Raw genomic sequence first — 24,031 nt, forward strand, 5'->3', positions numbered from 1 at the left:
GTTTGACGTTTTTAGGCGCAATTTAATAAAAGTTTGCGTTAAGCAAAAGCGTCATCTGAAGGTCGCCATAAAACTAGACAGCGTACACTACAACGCCTTAGCCAAGTGAACTCTATATATATGTGTACTTTAAATAGAGTTTTGTAACTATACGCGTTGCATGTTGACTTTTTAAACCATAAGTACATAAAGTACGCCAAACATTGATTATATTGCATAATGACATTTTTAATGATTTACGAACGGGTAAACGTACCTGGCGTAATAGGTACGTGCATAAGTAAACGCGAATGACTGAGCAGAATGATTTTTAAATTAAGTTTAAATATTGTTCACTTCACATTAGCAGGCAATAAATGAGTATATATAATATAGATTTGTGATATAATTGAATGCCTGTTTAATATTTGTGTGATAACAATTTTTCTTTAAAATTATAGTTAATATATCGTTAGCAAGCCTTACTTTCATTGTAAATTTATAGATTCAGTTTTTGTTAGTTAAATATATTTTCGCAAAGGCAAAAGTGTAATAAAACTTTTTTTAAATTTTTTAAAATTTTCCATTGTTTTATTTAAAAAAAAACAAACGTAGTGTTTGATTAGCTTTTTAATTAACAAAGGAGTAAACTTTGCAATTCGCACAAATAAAAAAAAAATATTTGATAGAACCTTCTTGGTATAAGGTGGAATGTTTATGCAAGTTTAAAAAGCAGTATTAGTTTTAATACATTTCTCGGTAGTAACAACAACTTATGTTTACATGCCAACAGGTTATTTTAAAACTTTTATCGGTTGATTTGTTTTCCTTTAGTTTTCAAAGGAGTAACTTCAAAACGTGTTTCATAAATTTTTGTTTTAAAATCTAGCTTAGCATTTGGAGATTTTTTTAATTCACGGCGATAAACAATCGTTGTTCAGGTTTTCAACAAACCAAATTGGTTGCTTATATTTAATTTTTTTTAAACACCTTTTTGTATTAACAATTGATTTTTTATTTTAAGACTCAAAACAAAAAATAATTTGATTTAGAAGTGGTTGCACGTATGATTAACTTTTTGTTAATGGTTAATTTTAAATATAACTTAAAAATAAGTGTTAGGCTATGCTTAGTTTGGTGTTTGATGAAATATAACTTAGTTTGCTTGACTTACCACATGGACCGCAATTTTGTTAATAATAAAAAAATACATTAAATTTAATTTTAATTTTAGAGTCACTATTTTATGTTAAAATAAAGATAAAATGGATACTACTACAGTTCTAGCAACTGAACCACCACTGCCTCCAGCGGGAGGACTTGAAACATGGGACATTGTAGTTATTATTATATATTTTGCTGTTATTTTAGCTGTTGGAATATGGGTAAGTCCATTGTTTATCTTAATAAAATTGCAGTTCGACTATATTTTTTTTAACCAAACTAGTAAACCAATGTAAATTACTTGTTTTAAAATATTTTTTGAGACTAAATTAGCCCGAAGCCTAAAAAAAGAGAACAAGAACACGGGCTAGTTGTAGCCTATGTATAGTTATTGGCATTTTTGTTACGGCATTTTATTTTTATAAAATACAGGCGATGTGTAGAGCAAATAGAAGTAACGTTTCTGGATTTTTTTTGGCTGGAAGGGACATCACGTGGTTTCCAGTCGGCGCCTCGCTTTTTAGCAGCAACATCGGAAGTGGGCATTTTGTGGGCCTTGCTGGTACTGGTGCGGCAGCAGGAATTGCGCAAGGCTCATTTGAGTGGAATGTAAGTTCATGTTACTTGTAATAATCAGTCTGGTTAAACATTCTTTGTTGTTTTGGCGTGCCGCAAACTTTACCTTACGTAATTTTTTTATAGATAAAATGACACAAAATCTAATGCATGACCAAGGCGTGCTCAGCACATGTTAAAGGCTGATGTAGCTTACTTTTTTTAATTTTAGGCTATGCTTACTTTATTACTTCTTGGTTGGATATTTGCACCTATTTACATCGCGTCAGGGGTTGTTACAATGCCAGAATATATGCGCGAGCGCTTTGGGGGCCAAAGAATACGTATCTTCCTTTCGGTGCTTTCCCTTCTGATCTACGTGTTTACAAAAATTTCGGTAAGCGTGTCAAGACCAAATTTTGCACATTAAAATATATATACCCTTTGTTTTTATCTCGATAGACCGTAGTTTTTGCATAAGAGCTTTTATTTGTTGTCTTATTTTTTTAGGCTGACTTGTTTGCAGGAGCAATTTTCATCCAGGAAGCTTTGGGATGGGATCTTTATCTTGCCATAGTTATTTTGCTCATAATTACTGGACTTTACACTATTACTGGTGGCTTAGCTGCGGTTATTTACACAGACACCGCCCAGACCTTTATCATGCTTATCGGGGGACTCACCATGATGGGTTTATGTAAGTGTTTAAAAAAAATAATTTTGATTCAATGTTTAATTTAAGCACTTTTTTAAAATGTTCAGTTGTATTACACGCCAAAGTTAAATAGGAAAGAGGATTGGGGCAAACAGGGTTATATATTAAGTTTATTTAAAGGGCAGGGTATATATAGGTTATTTTGGCATTTGTTTAAAGTCAGTAAGTCTTTACGATCGGCTTATGGTATTTGCGGTTCATTAAAATTGGTAGAATTAGTAGGATTCAGAAAAAATTTGATTTAAAGTTTATGTATTTATATCAGATAAAAGCCCCTTTTAATTAAAAAAATACCGTTGTTTAGCTTTTAACTACATTGGGGGTTATGACCAACTTGAACCCCAATACTTTGATGCCATTCCTGATGTAAGACCCCCTAACACATCATGTGGGGTACCACGCCCCGACTCCTTTCATGTGTTTAGAGACCCAATCACCTCTGATTTACCCTGGCCGGGAATGATTTTTGGAATTACTATTATTTCAGTTTGGTACTGGTGCGCTGATCAGGTATATTTATTTTTATTTTTGTATTAAGTTTTGGCTCTCTTTTGCTTAAAAAAAGGCTGTAAAATTGTTTTTTCTTACAATGCGTTTAATCAATTTGCTAAAAATAGTTATCTTATATTAAGTAAGGTTGTGTGTGATTGATTAGCATAAACTGTTGTTTTACTTAAAACAATCACAAAAACAAAGCTAACACCAATTTCAGGATTATTTTACAACAAATACCGCTAACGCCCTTTTTTATAAAAATAACTTTGCTTTTGTACACACTGTATTGTTTGACATTTTTATTAGTTGATCATAAGGTTGTAAAAACACCCTTAATAGTTAATAAATGATTAACTTTGTTGCAAACATGCAGAATGGCACATATCATCTGTAACTAAGTTGCACAATCCACTCCTATTGACTTTCTATGGTTCTCCTGAAATGCAAATAATTATTTAATCAATGCCCTTTAATTACTAAGAACTGTTGAAGTGTTTTGTTGGCCAAAAATTTTCCACTTTTTATTTATGTAAATAATTCAAAAAAGCTTTTTTGGTTGATGGTTAGCCATTATAAAATAGCTAACCATATAATAAACTTATTGCGGTTGCAGATGGTTTTATTGGTATATATTAAAATAGTGCAAATAAATTGTTAAATTTTTATACTGTCCCGCAAAACATTTTATTATGTTACCCTTAGTTTATTTTAAACATTTTTATTTAATATTTAGATTCAATGTTTTAGTTTTGTAAAAATGTTTTCTTGTATTTTTGCCAATAATTAACAAGTGTTTGCCTACTTTGGGTAAAAGAAGGTAAAAGTTTAAACATATTGTGCACACATTACTTAGAACTTTGGAGAGCTCAAATATGTGTCACTTAGTACTTTAAACACAACCTGTAAATTGAAATGACAGTTTATTTTTAATGAAAAAGTTATCACAGGCAATGGGTGTGCAAAAAATTATTACTTTTAAGTTATATAAATTTTTTGGTAAAAATTAATTGATCTAACATTTTATTCAGAAGGACCCCTCTGATTTAAGCTCTCTTTTAAATTTCTAGCTCTTCTAAAACTAATTGCTAAAATCTAGTGCAATTTTTGTTTTTAAATTTGTATTTAATTGCTTGTTTTTTGTTTGCAGGTTATTGTACAACGAACTCTAGCTGCAAAAAGTTTATCTCATGCCAAAGGTGGATGTGTCATTGCCGGACTTTTGAAGATCTTGCCAATGTACATGATGGTAATGGTGGGAATGATTAGCAGAATTATTTTTCCAAGTCAGTTATGCAACTTTAAAATAAATATCACCAATTATAGTGTAAAATTAAAGAGGCTATCCTTAGATACAATAAAATTCTATGATTTGCACGACCTAAACATAAAGTTACAACTGTTACCCCGACCCAGTCTCGAGTTGCAAGCAATTTGGGATATTATATAGATTATAATTCCCCGATAATTATGCTGCTGATTAAGTGCTGGCTCAGCAGGAGTTTATACCGTTTATAGCGCTTTACTCAAGGGTGGTGCTACAGCATTAAAGCAGTGGGGATTAAACCCACGACCTCATGTGTGGTGTAGCAAGTGTTCTTACCACTACACCAAGCTGCCAGTTAATATATCAAATTTTATATCAAGCAGTTGTGAATTTTATTAAAACAAAGCTTTAATTAAGCAGGTTTTTATACCTAGCTTCATTACTAATAAACTAAATACTTCTAATTTCAAAATAATGTTATAAAGGGTCTTGTTTGTTTTTTACAATTTAAAATAAATTTTTAGACTCAATAGGATGTGCTGATCCAGAGGTTTGCTTAGAAGCTTGTGGTACAACGGTTGGGTGTACAAATTATGCCTATGCTAAACTTGTACTTTTTATCATGCCTGTTGGACTAAAAGGTAAACAGAATAAGTTTTTTGAATTTAACCTTTTAACTTATGTTACTTTATAGCAAAAAGTTATGTTAATTTTAAATAAAGTCTTGTTAAAAAAATGTCATCAAATAAAACTTTGTTACAATAAAAAATATGTGTGGTTGTTTACCTTTTCATTTTTAAATTAAATGCTATCTCATCTTAAATGTTAGGCCTCCTGTTAGCTGTTATGATAGCTGCTCTAATGTCATCTCTTACATCGGTGTTTAACAGCTCGAGTACGTTGTTTACTTGTGATGTGTGGGCTAAAATAAGACCGCATGCCAAGCAGCGAGAACTTATGATTGTTGGAAGGTGACATTTTGTTTGTAATTGATTGTGTATTCACAACACTTACCACATGGGGTCATGTGTTTGATCTTAGCTGTTTCTGTGGCATAGTAAACTTGGTAAAGCCATGATAACTAGCTTTGACGGGTTAAATATTAAACAACAGGACTATGAATTTCTAAAACTGCCAAAGGCAACTAAAGACTAAGTCAAAAGTATGACAATTGTTATCACCCAATTGAGTATTAATAAAAAAAATTACGTTAGTCTAGATGCATTTTAAACAATATGTATTGGTTTGTGATTACTGTCAGGAAAGGATTTTTGGTAAAACATTTCCTAAAAATTATTTAAAATTCTAATAAAATTTGTTTAATATTTTATAAATTCAAGTTTTGCAAGAAAAAAGTTAAGCGCTTTTTAATATTAGAATGATTAAACAACAACATGGCAGGTTTTTCTTTACCTGATATAAGTATATATATATTTACTAAATGATCTATTTTTTGTCATGAATTGACAGTTTTATACTAAATTTATTTATTTTTACAGAGTGTTCATGTTAATCATGGTAGGAGTTAGCATTGCTTGGGTGCCAATCATTCAAGCTTTTGCTGATGGTCAGCTGTTTGATTATATCCAATCAATTACGAGCTTTTTGGCCCCGCCCATCACCACTGTGTTTGTTCTGGCTGTGTTTTGGCCAAGAATGAATGAGCCGGTAAAATTTTTTTTATTTTAATTTATTTAACTTAGTGGCAGTGATTGAAAATCCATAAGCAATGTATTACCTAAAATACATTATTTCATTAAATTTGTCAATTACTTTAATTAGTTTTTTATCATTAGGGTACTTTTTGGGGCTTAGTGCTGGGTATGATTATCGGGGTCACTCGAATGATCATGGAGTTTGCTGTAGGCTCCCCTGGGTGTGGTCAACCTGAATTTAGACCCATCCTTCTCTACAGAGTCCACTATCTATATTTTGCGATGATTTTGTTGTGTTGCACCATGGTTATTTCAATTATGATATCATTAGTAACGCCACCAATAGATGAACGCTGCGTAAGTTATTTTTTTTCAAAAAAAAAATTACATTTAAATTTCTTTCAAATTGGATATAACTTTTGTTAGTAAAATTTTTGAAAACTTTTTTTAAGTTGTAATTGTAATTACTGAATTCTAATAAATTTTTTTTTTTTTGTATTTTTTTACAAATTGTTTTTTGTATTTTATTTTAGCTTGTGAGGTTAACATATTGGAATAGATACAGTAAAAAAGCACGACTTACGCAAGCAGATTTGGCCCATGAGGCTAGAGTAAGTTTGTTTTTGTTTTATATATAAAAGTAGTTTTAAAAAAAAGAAATTTTTTTGTAAATTATTAGTTAAAATGCATAAAAATTATAGACTTTTTGCACTTTTGAAATACCTAAATTTTTTGCTTTTTTAAAATAGAAAAAGATGGGCAATGTCAATGAGGCATTTGAGGGGGAAGAAAAAGGCAAGGACTTAGAGACTGGAAAGAAAAACACTGACGATAATACCTCTACACACAGTTCTAACTCCTCGCGTATTAAAATAAATATAATTAATCTGAATATAAATTATTTCTAATTTTTTTCAGTACTTATACCAAGTTTCAAACATGTTACAGGGAACGAAATAACGGGTCGCTATTCGCTAAAAGCGAATCGTTTTTTTAAATTAGCGAATCGTTTTTTACAAATATATTAGAAATAGTCAACAAATATATTAGAAATAGTGATAAACTCTCGTGTATATTTTTACGATCTATTTTACACCGGTTTCACACTAATTTAATTACATCATCATAATCCTGCGTAAATGTAAGTTACTATAGGGCATTTAATAACAATAACTTTCCATGTTTTGGCAATGCGTAAATTTTGCTCCCGAGATCGTTCAGTTGTTGCGCAATTTTTAAATGCATAACACAGCCTTAAAAGAATTAAAAATGTCTCGTTTTTCGTGCAAAATATTCTTAACGATTGTTTAACAATACGTTACATTTTAAAAATGCCATGCAACGCGTCAAGTGTTACAAAAAAACAAAGATTATGACTTGGACCTAATAATTACTCTAAAAATGCGACCTCATTTTTAGCGAATCGTTTTTTAAACGTTAATTCGTACCCTGTGTTATAAAATTGTTTTATATTAAAATGATAAATGTTTTTAATTTTTTTTTATTTTTTAGACCAATCCGAAGTCCCGATGTGGAGAAAAGCAATTAACTTGTTTTGCGGACTGGAAGACACAAATAAGAAAATGAGTCCGGAAGAGGAAGAGTTTATGAAATCTTCCATGATCGAGATCACAGAGGAAAAATGGCCGGCAATTTATGTCAACGTCGCCGGACTAATCATGTGTTGTGCTGGAATATTTCTTTTCGCCTATTATGCCTAAACTGCTAGATGTTAAAGTTAAAATAAAAGGCCGGTATACCTTAAATTTAATTATTACAAACTGTCCAACTTGAAATACTGTTCGAATGTGGCATTTTCTATACTTAAATATAAAATCTAATTTTTTTGATTGGAAAAATTATTTTAATGTGGCAAACTCTTGCTAAAATAATATCAATTCTAAAGAATAATAAAAATAAGGTAATTTAATAGGTTTATTTCTAATGGATGGTGGATCATTTGGTTTGCTACCTTTTGCCATATTTGATAAAGTTTCCTAAATTTACATAGTAACACTCATTTTAATTTTAAGTTGTTAGTGTATATTTATAATAAATGTGCATCTTAGCTAAGTAGCATAATTTTAATCAATTTGTCGCCAAAAATGCAATAAAATATGATCTTAAATAATTTAATATTTACGCTTTGTGCTATGCTTTATATATTATTCATATTTGTGTTTTAAATACTACTAATAGATTTATGTTGTTAGTTATTTTTTAAACCAAACATCGCACTTATTTATAATTTTTTTCATAATTTTTTTATAGTTGTTAAATTCATTTTTAATAACCCTTAGGTAATTATCAGCACTTATTAATTTATTTTAAATTATTTGAATAATAAAGCCCCACCTTGTAAATTGTTTATTTAAAGCAATATCCAAATCAAATTAAAGTTGAGTGATATCCAAAATCAAATTAAAGTCCAAATCAAATTAAAGTCCAAATCAAATTAAAAGTATCCAAATATCCAAATCAAATTAAAGTTGAGTGTATTGATGAGTTAGTAAATCTTGTTGCCTGTAAAAAAATAGCGGAACAATTAATGGTAGGCTATTTATAGCTTATTGCAAAGTGCCTAATGTGTAACAAACCATAGTATATACATTGACAACTAGATTTATTTGATAAATAACATATGGTTCGAAATCATATGACCTTTTTTAATATAAATAGTTATAAATATGTTTTTAATTATTAGATTAAACAAGGTGGTTTCGCTTCCTACCATTTTTATCATTGCATTTAAACAACAATTTACATTAACAAAAATTTAAATTTTTATGATTTCAATCTTAAATTTAAAAAAACAAATAGGAATTGAATTGAGATAAACAAAATGGTAAAATTTTAACATTTTTTATTGATATTACTTATACAATTAAGAGTTTACCACATTAAAATAATTATCCCAGTCAAAAAAATTAGATTCTACATTTTAAAATATGAGTAAAAATATAATTCTACATTTAAAGAGTATTTGAAGTTGGACAGTTTGAAATTATTGATTTGAAGTATACTAGCCTGTTATTTTTAACTTTAACATCTAGCAGTTTAGGCATAATAGGCGAAAAGAAATATTCCAGCACAACACATGTTTAGTCCGGCGACGTTAACATAAATTGCCGGCCATTTCTCCTCTCTGATCTCAATCATGGAGGACTTCATAAACTCCTCCTCTTCCGGACTCATTTTCTTATTTGTGTCTTCCATTCCGCAAAACAAATTAATCGCTTTTCTCCAAAGCGGGACATCGGATTGTTCTAAAAAATAGAAAAAAATTAAAAACATTTATCAATTCAATATAAAACATTTTTATAACATGTCTAAAACTTGGCCGAAATACTAAAAAAAATAATTTTTATTCAGATTAGTTATATTTATTTTAATACCCTGATAATAAATATTTACCGGACGTGGAGTTAGAACTGTGTGTAGACTTATTATGGTCAGTGTTTTTCTTTCCAGACTCTAAGTTCTTGCCTTTTTCTTTCCCCTCATATGCTTTATTGACATTGCCTATCTTTTTCTATTTTAAAAAAGCAAAAAATTTAGGCATTACAAAAGTGCAAAAAGTCTATATTTTTTATGCATTTTAACTAATAATCAACAATAATTAACATAAAAATTTCTTTTTTTTAAAACTACTTTTATAAATAAAACAAAAACAAACTTACTCTAACTTCATGGGCCAAATCTGCTTGCGTAAGTCGTTCTTTTTTACTGTATCTATTCCAATATGTTAACCTCACAATCTAAAATAAAATACAAAAAACAATTTGTAAAAAAATACGAATAGAGATTAAAAAAAAAAAAATTATTAGAATTCAAAAATTCCAATTACAACCTAGAAAATAGTTTTATCTAAAAAAAGTTTTCAAAAATTTTACTAGTTATATCCAATTTAAAAGAAATTTAAATATAATTTTTTTTTCGAGAAAAAACTTACGCAGCGTTCATCTATTGGTGGCGTTACTAATGATATCATAATTGAAATAACCATGGTGCAACACATCAAAATCATCGCAATATATAGATAGTGGACTCTGTAGAGAAGGATGGGTCTAAATTCAGGTTGACCACACCCAGGGGAGCCTACAGCAAACTCCATGATCATTCGAGTGACCCCGATAATCATATCCAACACTAAGCCCCAAAAAGTACCCCAAAGATGGAAAACTAATTAAAAAAAATAATTGCCCGGTTATTATGCTGCTGATTAAGTGCTGCATCAGCAGGAGTTCTTACCGTTTATAGCGACTTACTCAGGGGCGCTACAGCACGAGAGCAGTACAGATTAAACCCACGACCTCATGGTAGTGTAGCAAGTGCTCTTACAACTACACCACGCTGCCGGTTTTATTATATTAGTTACAAATAAATGATAATTTACACTTATTACTTTACTTAACCCTGTTGGTTTATTACTATAAAACTGATTAGAAAAATCCAACCAAACAAGTTTTTGCATTTTTGCTTAAAACCAAATATTTTTTTTTTGATGACTGCCCAGTTTATATTTTTCTTAAATTCATACTTAACAACTTAAAAAAAACCTTCGTGTGTTCTACTTTTTCTATCCATGTAACTTTAATACAAAACTATGTTTTTACAAATAAATGCTCAATAAGATGATTTTGTTTTATTTTGCGTAAAAGAATTAATTTTATCAATTGTAAAAGTTTCCTCTTTTTTAATTGTTTTAAGCCTCTCTGCAAGATTTGTCCATTTTGCGCTCCTATCCCATAATTTATCAGTGGCGTCACTATCACATAAAGAACAGGTATCAGCAATTTTCGTACAATCTCTAAAAATATATAAAAATTTAGAATTGCAAAAGCAATTTGTAATTATAGTGTAAATGTCACATTTAAAATTCAACTCTTTTTAAAAAAAACATTTTAATGCCTAGTAATAAAAACAAACTAAAAAAAATTGCTCAACTCAAAATATTGTCCTGATTTGCTTTCAAGTAAACGTTCTGTAGCCAAATAAATACTTGTTTGTGCACCTTGTAGTGGAGTTAAGATAGCAAACCAGCGTATAGGTTCTAAAAAAATTTAAATTCACAGCATCAGGTACTTGTTAAAATTTAATTTTAGGCATTTATCCTCACCTTTTCTATGTCAGTAGCTTTCAAAAAGAAACCACTATAAAGAGAAAAAGCAACTGGCAATTATAGTCTCTATAATATCCCAAACTGCCACAGGCAACTCGAGACTGGGTCGGAGTAACTGATGTTACTCTATGTTTAAGTCGCGCATTCGACTTTCCCACATCTAGGATAAAGATATAGACAAAAAAAAAAACTGTCAACTAAAACTAATTAACAGGTTTATAATCAAGTAAAATAAAAGTTGCCTAAAATCAAGTTAGCAGGTATAAACGATATAAACGGTTTTGGGGCCAAAATTTAACTGGCAGAATAAATATCAAGCAATTGTGTTTCAACAATTAATTTGAACTGCTGAAGTCAACTTTTGGCACAGGGTTATTATAACTGATGATCTAATGCTCTATGTCTTGTCTTCTTACATAAAATTACTTTCATATTCACTTACATATATTATTAAATATTTACACTTAAATATTTACACTAACATCAGTAAAAAATATTTACATATATTATTAAATATTTACAGTATAAATACTGTAAATAAAATTTACCAATTTAACACACAGGCATTGTAAAAAAACAAAATCTAATGAACAATGATATTGAATAAATTTCTTTTACTTACTAAATAAATGCATTCCTGCAGCATACATTGGTACATTCGCATATCTGTTAATATTGGTATCAACTACACCCGGACTAAGGCAGTTACTTGTAATTTTTCCCTTATATTCATTTAATGATTTTCTATGTAAAGAATCAGTAAACCATAGGTTTGCAAGTTTGCTTTGATAATACAGTTCATTAAGCTGGTTTTCATCTGTAAGTTCTGATTTATTTATGTCATCCAAATTAATCTATAAAAAAAATGTAGATTAAAATTAATTTTTTAAGTTAAATTAGTTTTTTTTTAGCTTACCTATATTTTCTTTATTGACATTTAAAACTGCCACGGTCGACTTGAGATTGGGTATGGGTAATTAATAATATTCTATGTTTAGACCATAAAATTGGCCTTTCAACATCAACAATAAATGTATGCCAAATAAAACATTAGGTATAATACAAAACACTTCAAATTTATATACAAATATATATTGCTAAATAACAACACTATAACTTCAATTAAATTTTCACAACATATACCAAAAGGCAAATTTACTTTTCCATTTTTATAAGCTCCTGATGAAACATTTATTATTCTGGCTGGTGTATTTCCATTTAACATATTGTCCAATAACAAATTTGTAAGTAAAAAATGTCCTGTTAAAAGATAAACAATATTTAAAACATTTAAAACAAATAATAGCTACTGCAAGTTTCAGGTTAAAAAAATAAGTAAAAACAATATTTTTAATTCAAATTAACAAGTAAACAAAATTAAATTAGCAGATTAAGCTATTGACTTTTTTATAGAAGTATGACTATAAATACCCTACCTAAGTGATTGACGCCAAATTGTCTTTCAAAACCATCATCAGTTGTTGAAGTTGTTTTCGGTGGACGAGGCTTCATTACCCCAGCATTATTTATTAAAATATCCACATGAGGCAATTCTGGTTTTTCAAATATAATCATTTTAATTAAAAATCTAATGTTTAATGACTTGTATACTTTATTAAAAGTTGTGAAAGTTAAATGTTAATGATGTTAACTAAGTTATAACAAGAGGGGCCAACATGGTGTAGTGGTTAAACACTTGGCTTTGCAACATTAGGTCATTGGTTTAATTCTTATAGTTTCCATGTTGCAATGCTCTAAATTTAAGGCACTAAAGGATATTTACTTCATGCCCAAAACAAATCTGATTATTTATCAGGTAATGATAATCAATAATATCCCAACTTGCTAAAGGCAACTTAAGACTTTACCAATTTTTGAGCAATGAAGTCAGTCACCAATGACATATTTACAAAGAACAGAAAAAAATTAAGCATGTTATTTAAAATAAAACCTTTTCTTATATTTGCAGCAAAATCTGTAATGCTATCCATGTTCGCTAGATCTAAAAATCTACACACAACATGTATGTTGTTACTTTTCATTCTGATATCTGTAGCAACTTTTTCACATTTTCCCATGTGTCGACATCCCATGACAACAGTAGCTCCTTAAATTTAAACAACATTATTTTGTTAAAGTTTAGTACATCACTGCATGTGTACATCTTATTTTTAAACATGAAAAACCCAACTTTTTTAAATTATAATAGCTTGCAAATTAGTTTTGACTTACTAATAATAACTTACCATAATTAAATAGGGCATTAAAGGTTAGCACCATACCAGTTATAGTTGTTGCATTTAAAGTATTTAGGTATATCAATAAACTATCCAAGGTTAAAAAATAATTGAACATATCAATAATATATTTGCGATTAGATTACAAAATGACAAAGTTTTTTCCAACCTCGTTTTGCAACTTCCTTTGCAGTCTCCCTTCCAATACCGGAACTTGCTCCAGTTATAACCACAACTTTTCCATCTAATCTTTCTTTATTTGGACATTCTTTTCCGCCTCTTGTTTCCCTAAGCAAAACATTAATAAAGTTAATAAGTTTGCATAACTTTTTACACCGAAGATAATACAAGAAAATAAATATTGTCTTCTGAATCAGCATGATCTGATGATAAACAGAGTTAGGTAATAATATTTTACCCTTTTGCCTTTACTCTTAATTCGCGCTAGTTAAATAAACTAACCTTGCTAAAAAAACAACACCAACCCCAGTACCAATTAATGAGATGGGAAAAATAACTCTATTAAAAACTGCAGTGTTGAAAAAATTCATTTTTCTGATTTGCACACATAAAACTGGGGATTTCCCTAACATTTTGCATAAGAAGGTTAACTGGGTTTGTATTTCGTTTAATCTTTTTTTGTTACAGCATATAAAAAAATAATATTATTTATTTACGAAGATTTTAATTTTGTTACAAATAATTAAAATATAAAACAAAAACAAGTTCACGGGTCAGTTGACTATTCTGACGTCACGATTACGAAATGGTTTCAAAGACTCTCGCCGCTAATTTCGCAACTAAACTTTTGACGGCAAAAAGTTGGTGGTGTTTATTTGTGTTTTTAGGCAGTTGGAGGGTGCCAGATGACATAGGTTTTTTTTAACTAAATCATTTATTTTTTTTATATAAATCCAAGCAAGTAAATTACTAGACCATCAGACAATTCTGGCTATTTAATTTTTAGATTTCTTTGTTCAGTTGTTGGTTGTTTGCATAAGTTTGTGAGTTAAAAAATTTAAACGTTGTTATTTTGTTGGTCTTTTTGTTGCGTGAGTTTTTGACGTCAGTTACATCGTCAAAGTTGTTCAATTGTTAATATATAAAATGGATTACGAAACAAGTCCTACCATGCAGTTTGAGGGGGCCAGTGATGCGATTTCAGAAGGTGAGGCTGCTCAAAATGAGGAGAAGGTGCGAGATGGAAGTACGGGGAGTGAGGGGAGCGAAGGATTCGTTAAAGGTTTGTTTATTACTATTTTAAATAAATAATACCAAATTTTATTTTTTGGCTGGTTTGTTATTTTATTAGTTTATATACAGATAAAATAGGGTTTATATTATATTATCATGAAGTTGATATTTTTCTGGAACCCAATGTTATTGTTCTGGAACCCAATGTTATTACAAAACTCGCTTTTTTATGAATTTGGTAACAGTTTAAAACTGTAAAATAAAATAAGGAATTATAAGGCCTTTTTTGTCTGCTTGTTTTTTAATAGTAGAAAAATTATAATTATGAAAGATAGGTCAAGTATGTATATATCTATACTAATATGTTAATTATTGTGAATAAGAGTTCCCAAAACAGTTTTTGGTTTGCAACATTTTTTGTTTTTTTATAAGATAAAGGAATAATAATCTTACCTTAATTTTTTTTACCATATATACTCTTTATATAAGGTATGTTATTTAAAATCAGCAGCTGCAAACATTCGGTTAGGGTCAATTAAGTTTTAATGTAATGGCAGCCAAACTATTACCAAATAATATTCAAATTAAAAATAATGTATAAGTTGAAGATGTTTTGGAAGAACCGGAGGAGAAAAAATCTGTTGAAGAAAAACCACTTGTTGAAGTCCCATCTGTCCAATTAATAGATTCTGAGCCAAGCCAAATATCTGTTGGAAGTGGTATGGATTTTAATTTAAATATTTAGTTTACTCAATGCTTAAACACAACATCTTTCTTTGTTTTGAATATTTTATTTACTTTTTATTTTTAATTTCTTGGTGCTAAATAATAAGTATTATAATAAATATGGTGAACTAACAATGATTGGTCTATAAAATGTAATACCGTATTTGATTAACGATCAGTTGACAAATATCCGTTACTTCTTATAGTTAGCCTATCATTAATTAAAAGTAATAATGCTGTAGCCAACTGTAATAATAAAATAAGTCTACTCAAAGTAAATACTTTCTTTTAATCTGCCACAATAACATAAGACATTAAGAAGGGATGATTACCTGTTGCTCTTTTTTGCCACTTACAAATTTATTTTTTTAAAGGCAAAGTTTATTTAAATTTTGTGTTGCATTGGGATTAGTTTCTAGCATTAAAACCATTTTTGTTTGGACTACCCCTGATTTTGCTTGACTTTTATGTTAACATTTAATTGCAGATAGTGCAATGCTTGACTGTCTTGATCCCCGAGGTAAGTGAACTTGATTTTTTTATGTTTATGGATGTTTTAAAGTATTTTTCTGTATTTATTATTTAATTCAAGTAAAAACCAGCAAAAATACGTAGCATTTTATATTTATAAGAATTTAAAAAATTAGAATTACTTATATATATATATATATTGTATATTAGAACATTTTTAGAAGAAAATGTAGTAGAACATAAAATATTAGTTTCTAGCCAGAATAAAGAGAAATTAAAATTAGAAAAAAGGTTTAGTATAGAAATAATTAGTTTGATTTTTAAATGGAAGCAGCAAAGGAAAGTTGTGTTTACTTTTTTTTTTTATTTGTTGGTATTAAATAAACACACATTCTTATGCAATTTTCTTGGACTTAATTTACAACATCTACAAAACCATTTCTACTGTTATTGAATTAACAGCACTTTGGCAATTAAACAGAAATCAAATTTGTTTGGTGTATTTTGTTAATAGGGTAGTTTTTACTTATTTGAATGTGCTTTATAACTATTTAAGCCAGTATTCCTAATTTGCAACAAGCTGTTTTTTTAAATAGTGGCAACAACTTTATACAAAACAGCTGTCTGTAACTGAAGAAAACTCATGCTTCATCCTTTCCTTATCTCTATTGATCTTTTTTTTCAGACTTTAAAATATTAATGAGAAATTACGTAATTTTTTCAGTGTTCGAACAATCAAATACGTTTTTTATGTAAAGATCTTAAAACTGACTGGGTAAAACTGACCAAGCTTAGGCAGTTAAGTGTTTTTTGTGTAATTAGATTAAAATACAAAAGCTGTTTATTTAAAAATCTATTATATTAAAAAAAAATCATTAGAACTGTGTGTATATTTAAAAAGAATATTTTTGGTAATAGTATTAGGTTGGCAAAATTGGTATTTATAAAGAAAAATCTAGAAACTTTTAGGTTAAAAGTAGCACAATGGCAACCTATTTTGATTTTGGTAAGAGAAAACATATAAAACTACATAAAGTAGTTTAAGCTATTCAGTTTTCACATGGCTTATTCTTTTTTGCAACTTAAAATATAACGGTCTTAACAGCCAAAATATGGTCAAAATCACCCAGCACGTTTCTCTAATAGTAAATTAGTCTTGAGTTATTTTTGTGCAGGTAACGAATTTTCAACACAAAAGACGTTGCAGGATTATTACGATCAGCTACCAACCGAAACTGGTAAATTTTGTCATCATGCTGTTTTGTTGTTTAGTTTGCGCTGCACTATTGTAACGTTGTGGACAAGTTAACTCAAGTAATAAGATTTGATCAACGCGTGACGTAAATTTTACCATTCACACGTGTTGTTGCATGCAGTGAGCTTTATATTTCAAGCACATTTTGTGTTTTTTATCCATCGGCGTATGATTGACAAATAGCCTACAAACTAGCAAAGTTAAAAGCATAACAAATGTGGATTTATAAGTATAGAAAATAAACAAGACACTACTTATTGACTGTGCATATTATTTGCTCACAGGCTGTCTTTATGGGCTGTTAAATGTATGATATAGCTATAACATTTTATTTCACGGGTGTTTGTCTGTTTGTGCTTTGTCACATTTTGTTTTCAAAGGGTATAATGTCATATTACGTTAGTCGTTTTGCTAATTTATACGTTGCATACATTAAAACTCTTTTCTATTTTCCTTGCTTATGACTGTAGCTCCCTTTGCTTCGAACGACTTTAATTCAAAAGTTGCCGATGATGACGTTCCTCGAACAAAATTAGATGTTGACTATCCCGATGATAAAATGGAGCTTACTATGGAATCCGCGCCTACAGCCGAAATTCATGTTAACTCACCATCTCTTAACTTAAGCGATGATAAAGATATCGAAGTGTCGGATAAAACAGGTTCATTTTGATTTTCCCGCGTTTTTGTTGTACTTGGTTTGCCGATCACGTGAGAGGACTTATTGCACGTTTATTTGTGTTTATTAATTGAAAGCATCTGTATTCGATTCACATACGTTTTAACTATGTTGTATAGCAATTGTCAGGGTCAGTCAGTGTATATAGATGTGTGTCAAGGCAAAGCTATTTCTGCTACGTCATATTTTTAAATGGTTGTTTTTGTTTGTGCTAAATAATGTGGTAAAATTGCAAATGTGTCATAACACATTGGAGTTGTTGTAAAAAAGTATTTTCAAGTTGTATTAATCTGAATTTTATTGTAGACCTAAAATCTTTCAAACTAAAACACGTTGTTTAAACTTCATATTGTAATCTTCTAATTTGATCATTGACTACCAATGGACAAAATATATTTTGGGTGCTTCCTTTTACCATCAGTACTCGACGCCGATGTTAAAAAATTACGCGTTTTTGTCTGTGCGTTGGTTACTTCCTGTTATATAGTCTATTTAAACGTGGGTTAACATCACTCTATCATTCGGTTTTGCTATAGTTTTAAATACCGGTTTGCAGGGTATGTTAATATTGGTATCTACTAATAATACAATATTTGGCTGGAAGTGTGTAAGCAGTAGTGTAATAATAAGGTTTAAAAAAAGTTTTAGATTGCTTTTTAGTGCTATAAGTTTAGTTTAAAACAATTTTATACGAATTTTATATAAGCCTAGTTTATAAGATTAAAAAAAAACATAGCGTTTGGTATAGTTTTAATACTTGGCGTGTTTATAAAAGCTGTCGCAGTGGAAAAATAACAATTAAAACACCGCCCAATTGTAAAAAATCAATAAAATCAATAGATAATTTGTGTTGTTTTTATAATTTATACCTAACTGTTATATATCGTAGCGATATTTGCAATTTAATTTGTCTGACTGCGTCGTTAGAGTATCTAGGGACCCCAATAATCCTGGTTATTTGAAGTTATTAATAATAAGGGAAGTTCAAGTAAGAGCAGAGCAGTGTGTTTAATTAATTTAATTTGGTTGTAATTTAACCTTTCGAGTTACTGCTTTAAAATCAGCAACCTGTTGTTTATTGTGATAAATGCAGTTTAACTAACTGTTTTTTTTCTATTATAATATCCGTCGAACCTACAGTGCTATTATGACGTCACATCGGTCTTTGCACTTGAGTTTGCGTTGCGCAATATCTAAAAAAGGTTCCGATTGAATGGGTTTGGTTTGGTGTTTGATTGTGTTTTTAATTTTCGATCATGTGACTTGTGATCGTCGTTTTTACAGCGCGTTGCGAAATAAATTACAAATATTTATGTTATAATTATAAACGTAATCATGTGGGATAGCTGTAATACATTTTTGTTAAACGTGGCCTATTATATATTTTTTATTTCTGTTTATAAATCCACCAACCAAAAAAACATTCAATAAACTTTTACCGGAAGTGATTATCTAACCTAAATAATGTGGGACCAGAAGTTAATTTTATTTATAATAAACAAATACATTTAGGTTGGTGTAAGGGGTTTGTTTATCTTTTTATTTTTGTGTACGCCTAAAATTGATTTAACAACAACAACAACAACAGTGACCCACAATATTACTGAGGTAAACCAAAACGAAATTTGTGTCAAGTTAAAAACTGCGACCAAACCAATTGAAATTGCCACGCGGTCGTATGTATGTTTAAGCATACTATTTGTACTACTTACAAATAAGTTTTACCATCGTTCAAATGGACATAACCTTATTTAACGCCGCCATTTGGTTTCTTGCAATCTTATTAATGTTTAAGAATTGTTTAACGCCATACTTATATAAAGACCATTATGTTTTTAATATATTACAAATCTCAATACAATATTTTGATAATTAGAAACGTAATTGTGCGCGTGTGTGTTTTGCCGCGTGCCTTCGTCACTGCAGCAATTAGCTCTCGTTTAAATAAGGCGCACATGCCTTACGCACTGTGTAGACGTGGATAAGCCAGCTGGTCATTTCGTGAATGGCAAGTGCTAAAGCGTATTAAGGTGTTCACATGCTGTAAATTGTGTTTTAAGCTGTACTTAGTTTATTACTTTAGCTTAGCATATATGCTTTTTGGTTAAAGTGTACATTCTAGATAAGGTCCTGGGTAGGGCCTGTCGTTTTAAATAGAAATGGTTGTAATAAGCAAAATGTTTATCAAATCTAATGTCATAAAAATAAATAAAGGTATGTTGTTCTATTAAGTAATGCTTTTGCTTTAAATGTTAGCATGGATTTTAATTGTGTATGCTAGGGTCTGTTAGTTGACAATTTCAATAGGTTTATCTGACGTAAATGTATTGATATGTAGATTAAAAACAGATGCTTAAGTGTCCAATACTGTAAGTGCTTGTTTTGGTTTAAATGAGTTTTAAAGTTAGTATACTGGTATTAAAAGTTGGTAAAAATTATTATGTTGTGAAACTAGCATTGTGATGTATTTGTATAGGCCATATTTTATTTTTGTACTTCGGCATATTTTTTAAACAACATTATTTTTTCTTTATAGCATTTTTCTAATTTGTTTAGTTAACTGGTTTTAATTTTAAATTGTTTAAATTGAATATGGCGAATCAATACAATAAGGAAGACAAAATAAATCAAGAAAGGGAAGGTATACTAGAGAAGTAGTTGTGTGTGTAAATTGGTGGTATTTGAAGTTGGGTTATTTAAATATTATAGTTTAAAGTTCACTACTGCATGTTTAATTTGGTTTGGTCTGGTTGGGGGCAGGAATTATTACTTAATTTAGGTTAAAAGTATGAAAATTTTTATCTCGATTTTTCACCCTTTTTGTGCTTTTGTGATCAACAAACATATTGACTACTTTCTCCTGTGAGTGAACATTAAATATTTTTACCATGTTTAACTCTGAACAGCCACTTCGTTAGTTTTCTTTGCACTTTATTTTGTGCTTTAATAACCTAAATTTCTGTTCTTGAAAAATAGTAAAATTTCTAGAAAATTCTGACTCTGTCTTCCCCCAAGCTCCCATGGATATCTCCGAGGCTGAAACTTCTCAAATTTTGACTCCTCCAGCAGATGACTTTCCAATTGTTTTGGATGACGACGCACCTATTTTACAAGAAGACAATTATCCACTCGTTAAAGAAGAGATTCTCGTGGAACAAAAGCCTGCTGATACACCAAAAGAAGTGGAGGCTGCTAAAACAGAAGTAAAGCAAGAAGAAAATCCAACTGGTGAGTTTAATCATGTTGAGGAAGTTGAACAATCATCATCACGTGCTGAACATCCTGCTCTGTCCATCCTTAAGCTGTGCAACATTGCTTCATTTTTCAAATGGCCACAGGGTGGAGGTATAGTGCATGTTTTCATTGCTTTGCAAACCTTTTTTTAAAAGAGTTGTACCAGCTTATGTTATAGTATTGTTTGCTATCAATCTGGTTAAAAGGCAGTTGTGCTTTCAAGATATTAATGTAATCTAAATTTATATCTTACGGTTTAAAATCTGAGATTAGAAACCATGATGTTGTCAATTTCTCTTAATACAACCTTTTTTAAGAGTTTTAATTTTTTCTGGCAAAGATTTATTTATGGAATTAATTGGGGGTTCTGTTTTCACATGTATGAAATCACATCAGTATGATACATTAAAAAATAAAATTTGTTTTGGGTAGCCTACCGAAAATTCAAAATTTATTTTAAATTTTAAGTTCTTAGCAATGAAATAAATTCGGAAGCCCTCAAATTATTTTTTTGTTGTTATACTTAATCACGTTCTTGCTTGTTTGACAAAATTAGAAGTTTAAATTTAGCCAGTTGATTTTTAGTAGTTTAATAAAACTAATTTTGTATTTTTTATTTATTTTATCAACTCATGTTTTTTTATGTAGAGTTTATGATTTCGCAAAATATGTTTTCTTTTTTTTTTATTTTCTATATTAACCTAAATAACAGAAAGTTTAGCCGTTTTTTATAGTGTTGTGCTAGTTGCATACAGTGCTTAGCAGGCTTTTCATGTCACATGGTCATTTTGTGTACTTTATATTTGAAATTTTCAGTTAAAGAAACTAACTTAAAATATAAATTGTAACTTTTATTAATTTAAACAGATGCAAGTTATGAGGACAAAGACAGCCAAGATCCAGGTATAGTGTGATCATGTTTTAGCAATATTATTAGTATAACTAGTTCTCATTATTTCATTAGATCATTTAGTTATAAAATAAGCATCATCAGTCATGTATTTATATAAGCATCTTAGTAAGGTAAATCATGTTTAAGATATCAGAAAGTTATTAAATTAGTTTCATTTTAAATTAGTTTTAAAGAACCATTGATTTTAATTTAAAAACAAGCTTATAATATATTTAATATGTTTTTATATTTTGATTCTAAAGATGTATTGATTTTCATTAAGGCTAAATACATATAATAATTTTTTACATTGTAAAGTAATGTTAATTGTTATCGCTTGAGAGCTTGGCATGTTGGTGTAGCTAAAACCTTTTTTTGGAGTGGGATTTAATAATAAATTAATTTAAAATATTAATGGATGGGTGTGGGTAAAAATAGTTTAGATAACTAAATTATTTTTTTCTACAAGCTTATACTGTTTGGATGGAATGTAGTAAGTTAGCTGCTGGCTGTATTTTTTTTTAATATTATGATTTCAAAAATGAAAAATTTTAAATCCTATTTGATTCTACATTTGTTGTTATTTATCCAATTAATATCAAAAAGGTTAAATTATCTTTCTTATTTAGTTGTGGATCTTTTATACTGGCGCGATATTAAAGTCTCTGCTGTTGTGTTTGGTTTAACTTTACTTGTTCTGGTCTCTCTACGATGTTTCAGTATTATCTCTGTGGTCTCTTACTTGGGATTGTCGCTTTTAACTGTAACAATTACATTTCGAGTTGCAAAACTTGTAATGCAAACTGTTAATGGAACACAACAACCCAATCCATTTCAGTAAAAACTCAATTTTTTTGTATATTCCTTAACTGGCTATGCAATTTACTGCTAACCTTTTTCTAAATTTATTTTCTATTTTTTTACAGGGCTCTTCTTGACACAGATGTTACATTATCGAATGAACAAGTTCAAAAGTATGTTGACTCCATTGTTTCCCATATTAACTGTACACTAGTGTGCACTAGAGATCTTGTTTTGGTCAAAAACACAGTTGCCTCGCTGAAGGTAATGTAAAATTAAGACTATTTTTTGAAGATAACTTTTGTACCTCCAAGGTTGTAAAAAGTAGGCCTGTTAAAAAGTTGGCAACAAAAAATGACTGTAATCACAACCATGTTATGTTGTAGGAATTAGGAATTATGATCAGCAAAAATAAGTGCTTATCAGCCATATTTTTTTACACAACATTACAATAATAGCAGAGAATACAATCCTAACTTCATGTAGTTATAAAAATTGTGTTCTAATCAAAAAAAAATTATGTTTAATATAGTTTGGAACATTGTTATGGCTTGCTACCTATATTGGATGTTGCTTTAATGGACTTACTCTTTTAACTATTGGTAAGTAGAAAGTGTAAAAGGTCAATTTATTTGACTAATTTTACAATTAAAAATGTTTTTTAAAAGAAATATTTTTTGATAAAAAATAATTGTTTTTCTTTAAAGGTGTTGTATTCGCCTTTGCCTTGCCTCCACTCTACGAAAAATACCAGGGGCCCATCGACAAACACTACGAGATCGTTAAGAATAAAGCATGTGAGATCAGCACTTTAATTCGCTCGAAAATTCCTGGCGCAAAACCGAAAAGCGAGTAAATGGCAATTGGTAAAACCGTTAAACAACAATCTCCAACGTTTTCAAAAATCCACAACTTTTAGAAATAAACAAAATCATTTTTTTTAGTAATTTGAACTAATTTCAGTTTCAACAACTAGTGATTTATATTTTTACGTTGAGTTATATTCATTTAAAATTAAGGCTACTTAACTGGATAATAAATAAACTTGCATGAAAAAAATATATTTACGCAGCACTTTCACGCGGATTATGTTTTGTTATATTAGTTGTCAATAGTTGCTTGTAAAATATTAAAAAAAAATCTTTCGAAACTAATATTTTATCACTCTTGCATCTTATATATATTAATACTTGTTGTTTTTTGTGTTTGTATCGCTTGCCCTCGTATGATAGTTACGTGAAAAAATGGTGGAAATTGAAAATTGGTTTGTAGTTTCTGTTAATTAAAAAAAGCAATACACCTTGGTATATAAAACTGCAGACGAGGATGTAAAATAACCAACAGAAAATCAATGTTTTTTTTAAATCTTGGTCGTTGGAAAAGATCTTGGATATTATAATAATAAGAAGCGAGTGTTTAAAAAAACGAATTCTAATCGAAAAAAGCAGTCTTTGTTCCAAACGAGCATCTAAATTATTGTTGCGTTTATTAATATTTAATATTCTTCATTCTATATTTATACAAATAATTTTGCTTGACTCATAATTCTAAAGTCATTTTTAACTTAACAAAGGGTTTTTACTTTTTTCAGAC

At 29.4% G+C, this 24,031-nt stretch overlaps 4 protein-coding genes across 11 annotated transcripts; 2 read left to right on the forward strand and 2 right to left on the reverse strand.

Annotated features, from left to right (window-relative positions):
• Positions 1-1,244: 1,244 nt before the first annotated feature.
• LOC145753019 (sodium/glucose cotransporter 4-like) lies at positions 1,245-8,059 on the forward strand. The gene is made up of 13 exons (XM_082569400.1): positions 1,245-1,364; positions 1,576-1,752; positions 1,931-2,095; positions 2,209-2,395; positions 2,718-2,923; positions 4,056-4,191; positions 4,697-4,813; positions 5,002-5,143; positions 5,672-5,840; positions 5,969-6,184; positions 6,361-6,438; positions 6,577-6,691; positions 7,340-8,059. Exons 1-13 carry the CDS (start codon positions 1,245-1,247, stop codon positions 7,546-7,548), a joined length of 2,037 nt encoding a protein of 678 aa, XP_082425526.1. The 3' UTR covers positions 7,549-8,059.
• An 825-nt stretch (positions 8,060-8,884) lies between these two features.
• On the reverse strand, positions 8,885-9,968 carry LOC145753437 (sodium/glucose cotransporter 4-like). The gene is made up of 4 exons (XM_082569848.1): positions 9,780-9,968; positions 9,508-9,585; positions 9,242-9,359; positions 8,885-9,093 (listed from the first exon to the last, which is right to left on the reverse strand). Exons 1-4 carry the CDS (start codon positions 9,966-9,968, stop codon positions 8,885-8,887), a joined length of 594 nt encoding a protein of 197 aa, XP_082425974.1.
• Positions 9,969-10,453: 485 nt separating this feature from the next.
• On the reverse strand, positions 10,454-13,745 carry LOC145753438 (retinol dehydrogenase 13-like). The gene is made up of 8 exons (XM_082569849.1): positions 13,649-13,745; positions 13,356-13,474; positions 12,901-13,056; positions 12,386-12,502; positions 12,109-12,209; positions 11,572-11,803; positions 10,775-10,880; positions 10,454-10,637 (listed from the first exon to the last, which is right to left on the reverse strand). The coding sequence occupies exons 1-8, from the start codon at positions 13,735-13,737 to the stop codon at positions 10,454-10,456; spliced, it is 1,104 nt and encodes a 367-aa protein (XP_082425975.1). The 5' UTR covers positions 13,738-13,745.
• A 412-nt stretch (positions 13,746-14,157) lies between these two features.
• On the forward strand, positions 14,158-23,737 carry LOC145753939 (reticulon-2-like). Of its 8 annotated transcripts, XM_082570479.1 has the most exons (11): positions 14,158-14,429; positions 14,983-15,099; positions 15,594-15,626; positions 16,753-16,815; positions 17,303-17,494; positions 20,500-20,739; positions 21,613-21,648; positions 22,267-22,474; positions 22,564-22,702; positions 22,971-23,040; positions 23,146-23,737. In XM_082570479.1, exons 1-11 carry the CDS (start codon positions 14,294-14,296, stop codon positions 23,292-23,294), a joined length of 1,383 nt encoding a protein of 460 aa, XP_082426605.1. In that variant the 5' UTR covers positions 14,158-14,293; the 3' UTR covers positions 23,295-23,737. The 8 variants fall into 8 exon arrangements, with proteins under 8 accessions (XP_082426605.1, XP_082426603.1, XP_082426606.1 ...); XM_082570477.1 differs by lacking the exon at positions 21,613-21,648 and having other exon boundaries at positions 20,500-20,856; XM_082570480.1 differs by lacking the exon at positions 21,613-21,648.
• Positions 23,738-24,031: the final 294 nt, after the last annotated feature.

The sequence above is a fragment of the Corella eumyota genome, chromosome 5, assembly GCF_963082875.1.
Source record: "Corella eumyota chromosome 5, kaCorEumy4.1, whole genome shotgun sequence".
NCBI lineage: Eukaryota > Metazoa > Chordata > Ascidiacea > Phlebobranchia > Corellidae > Corella > Corella eumyota.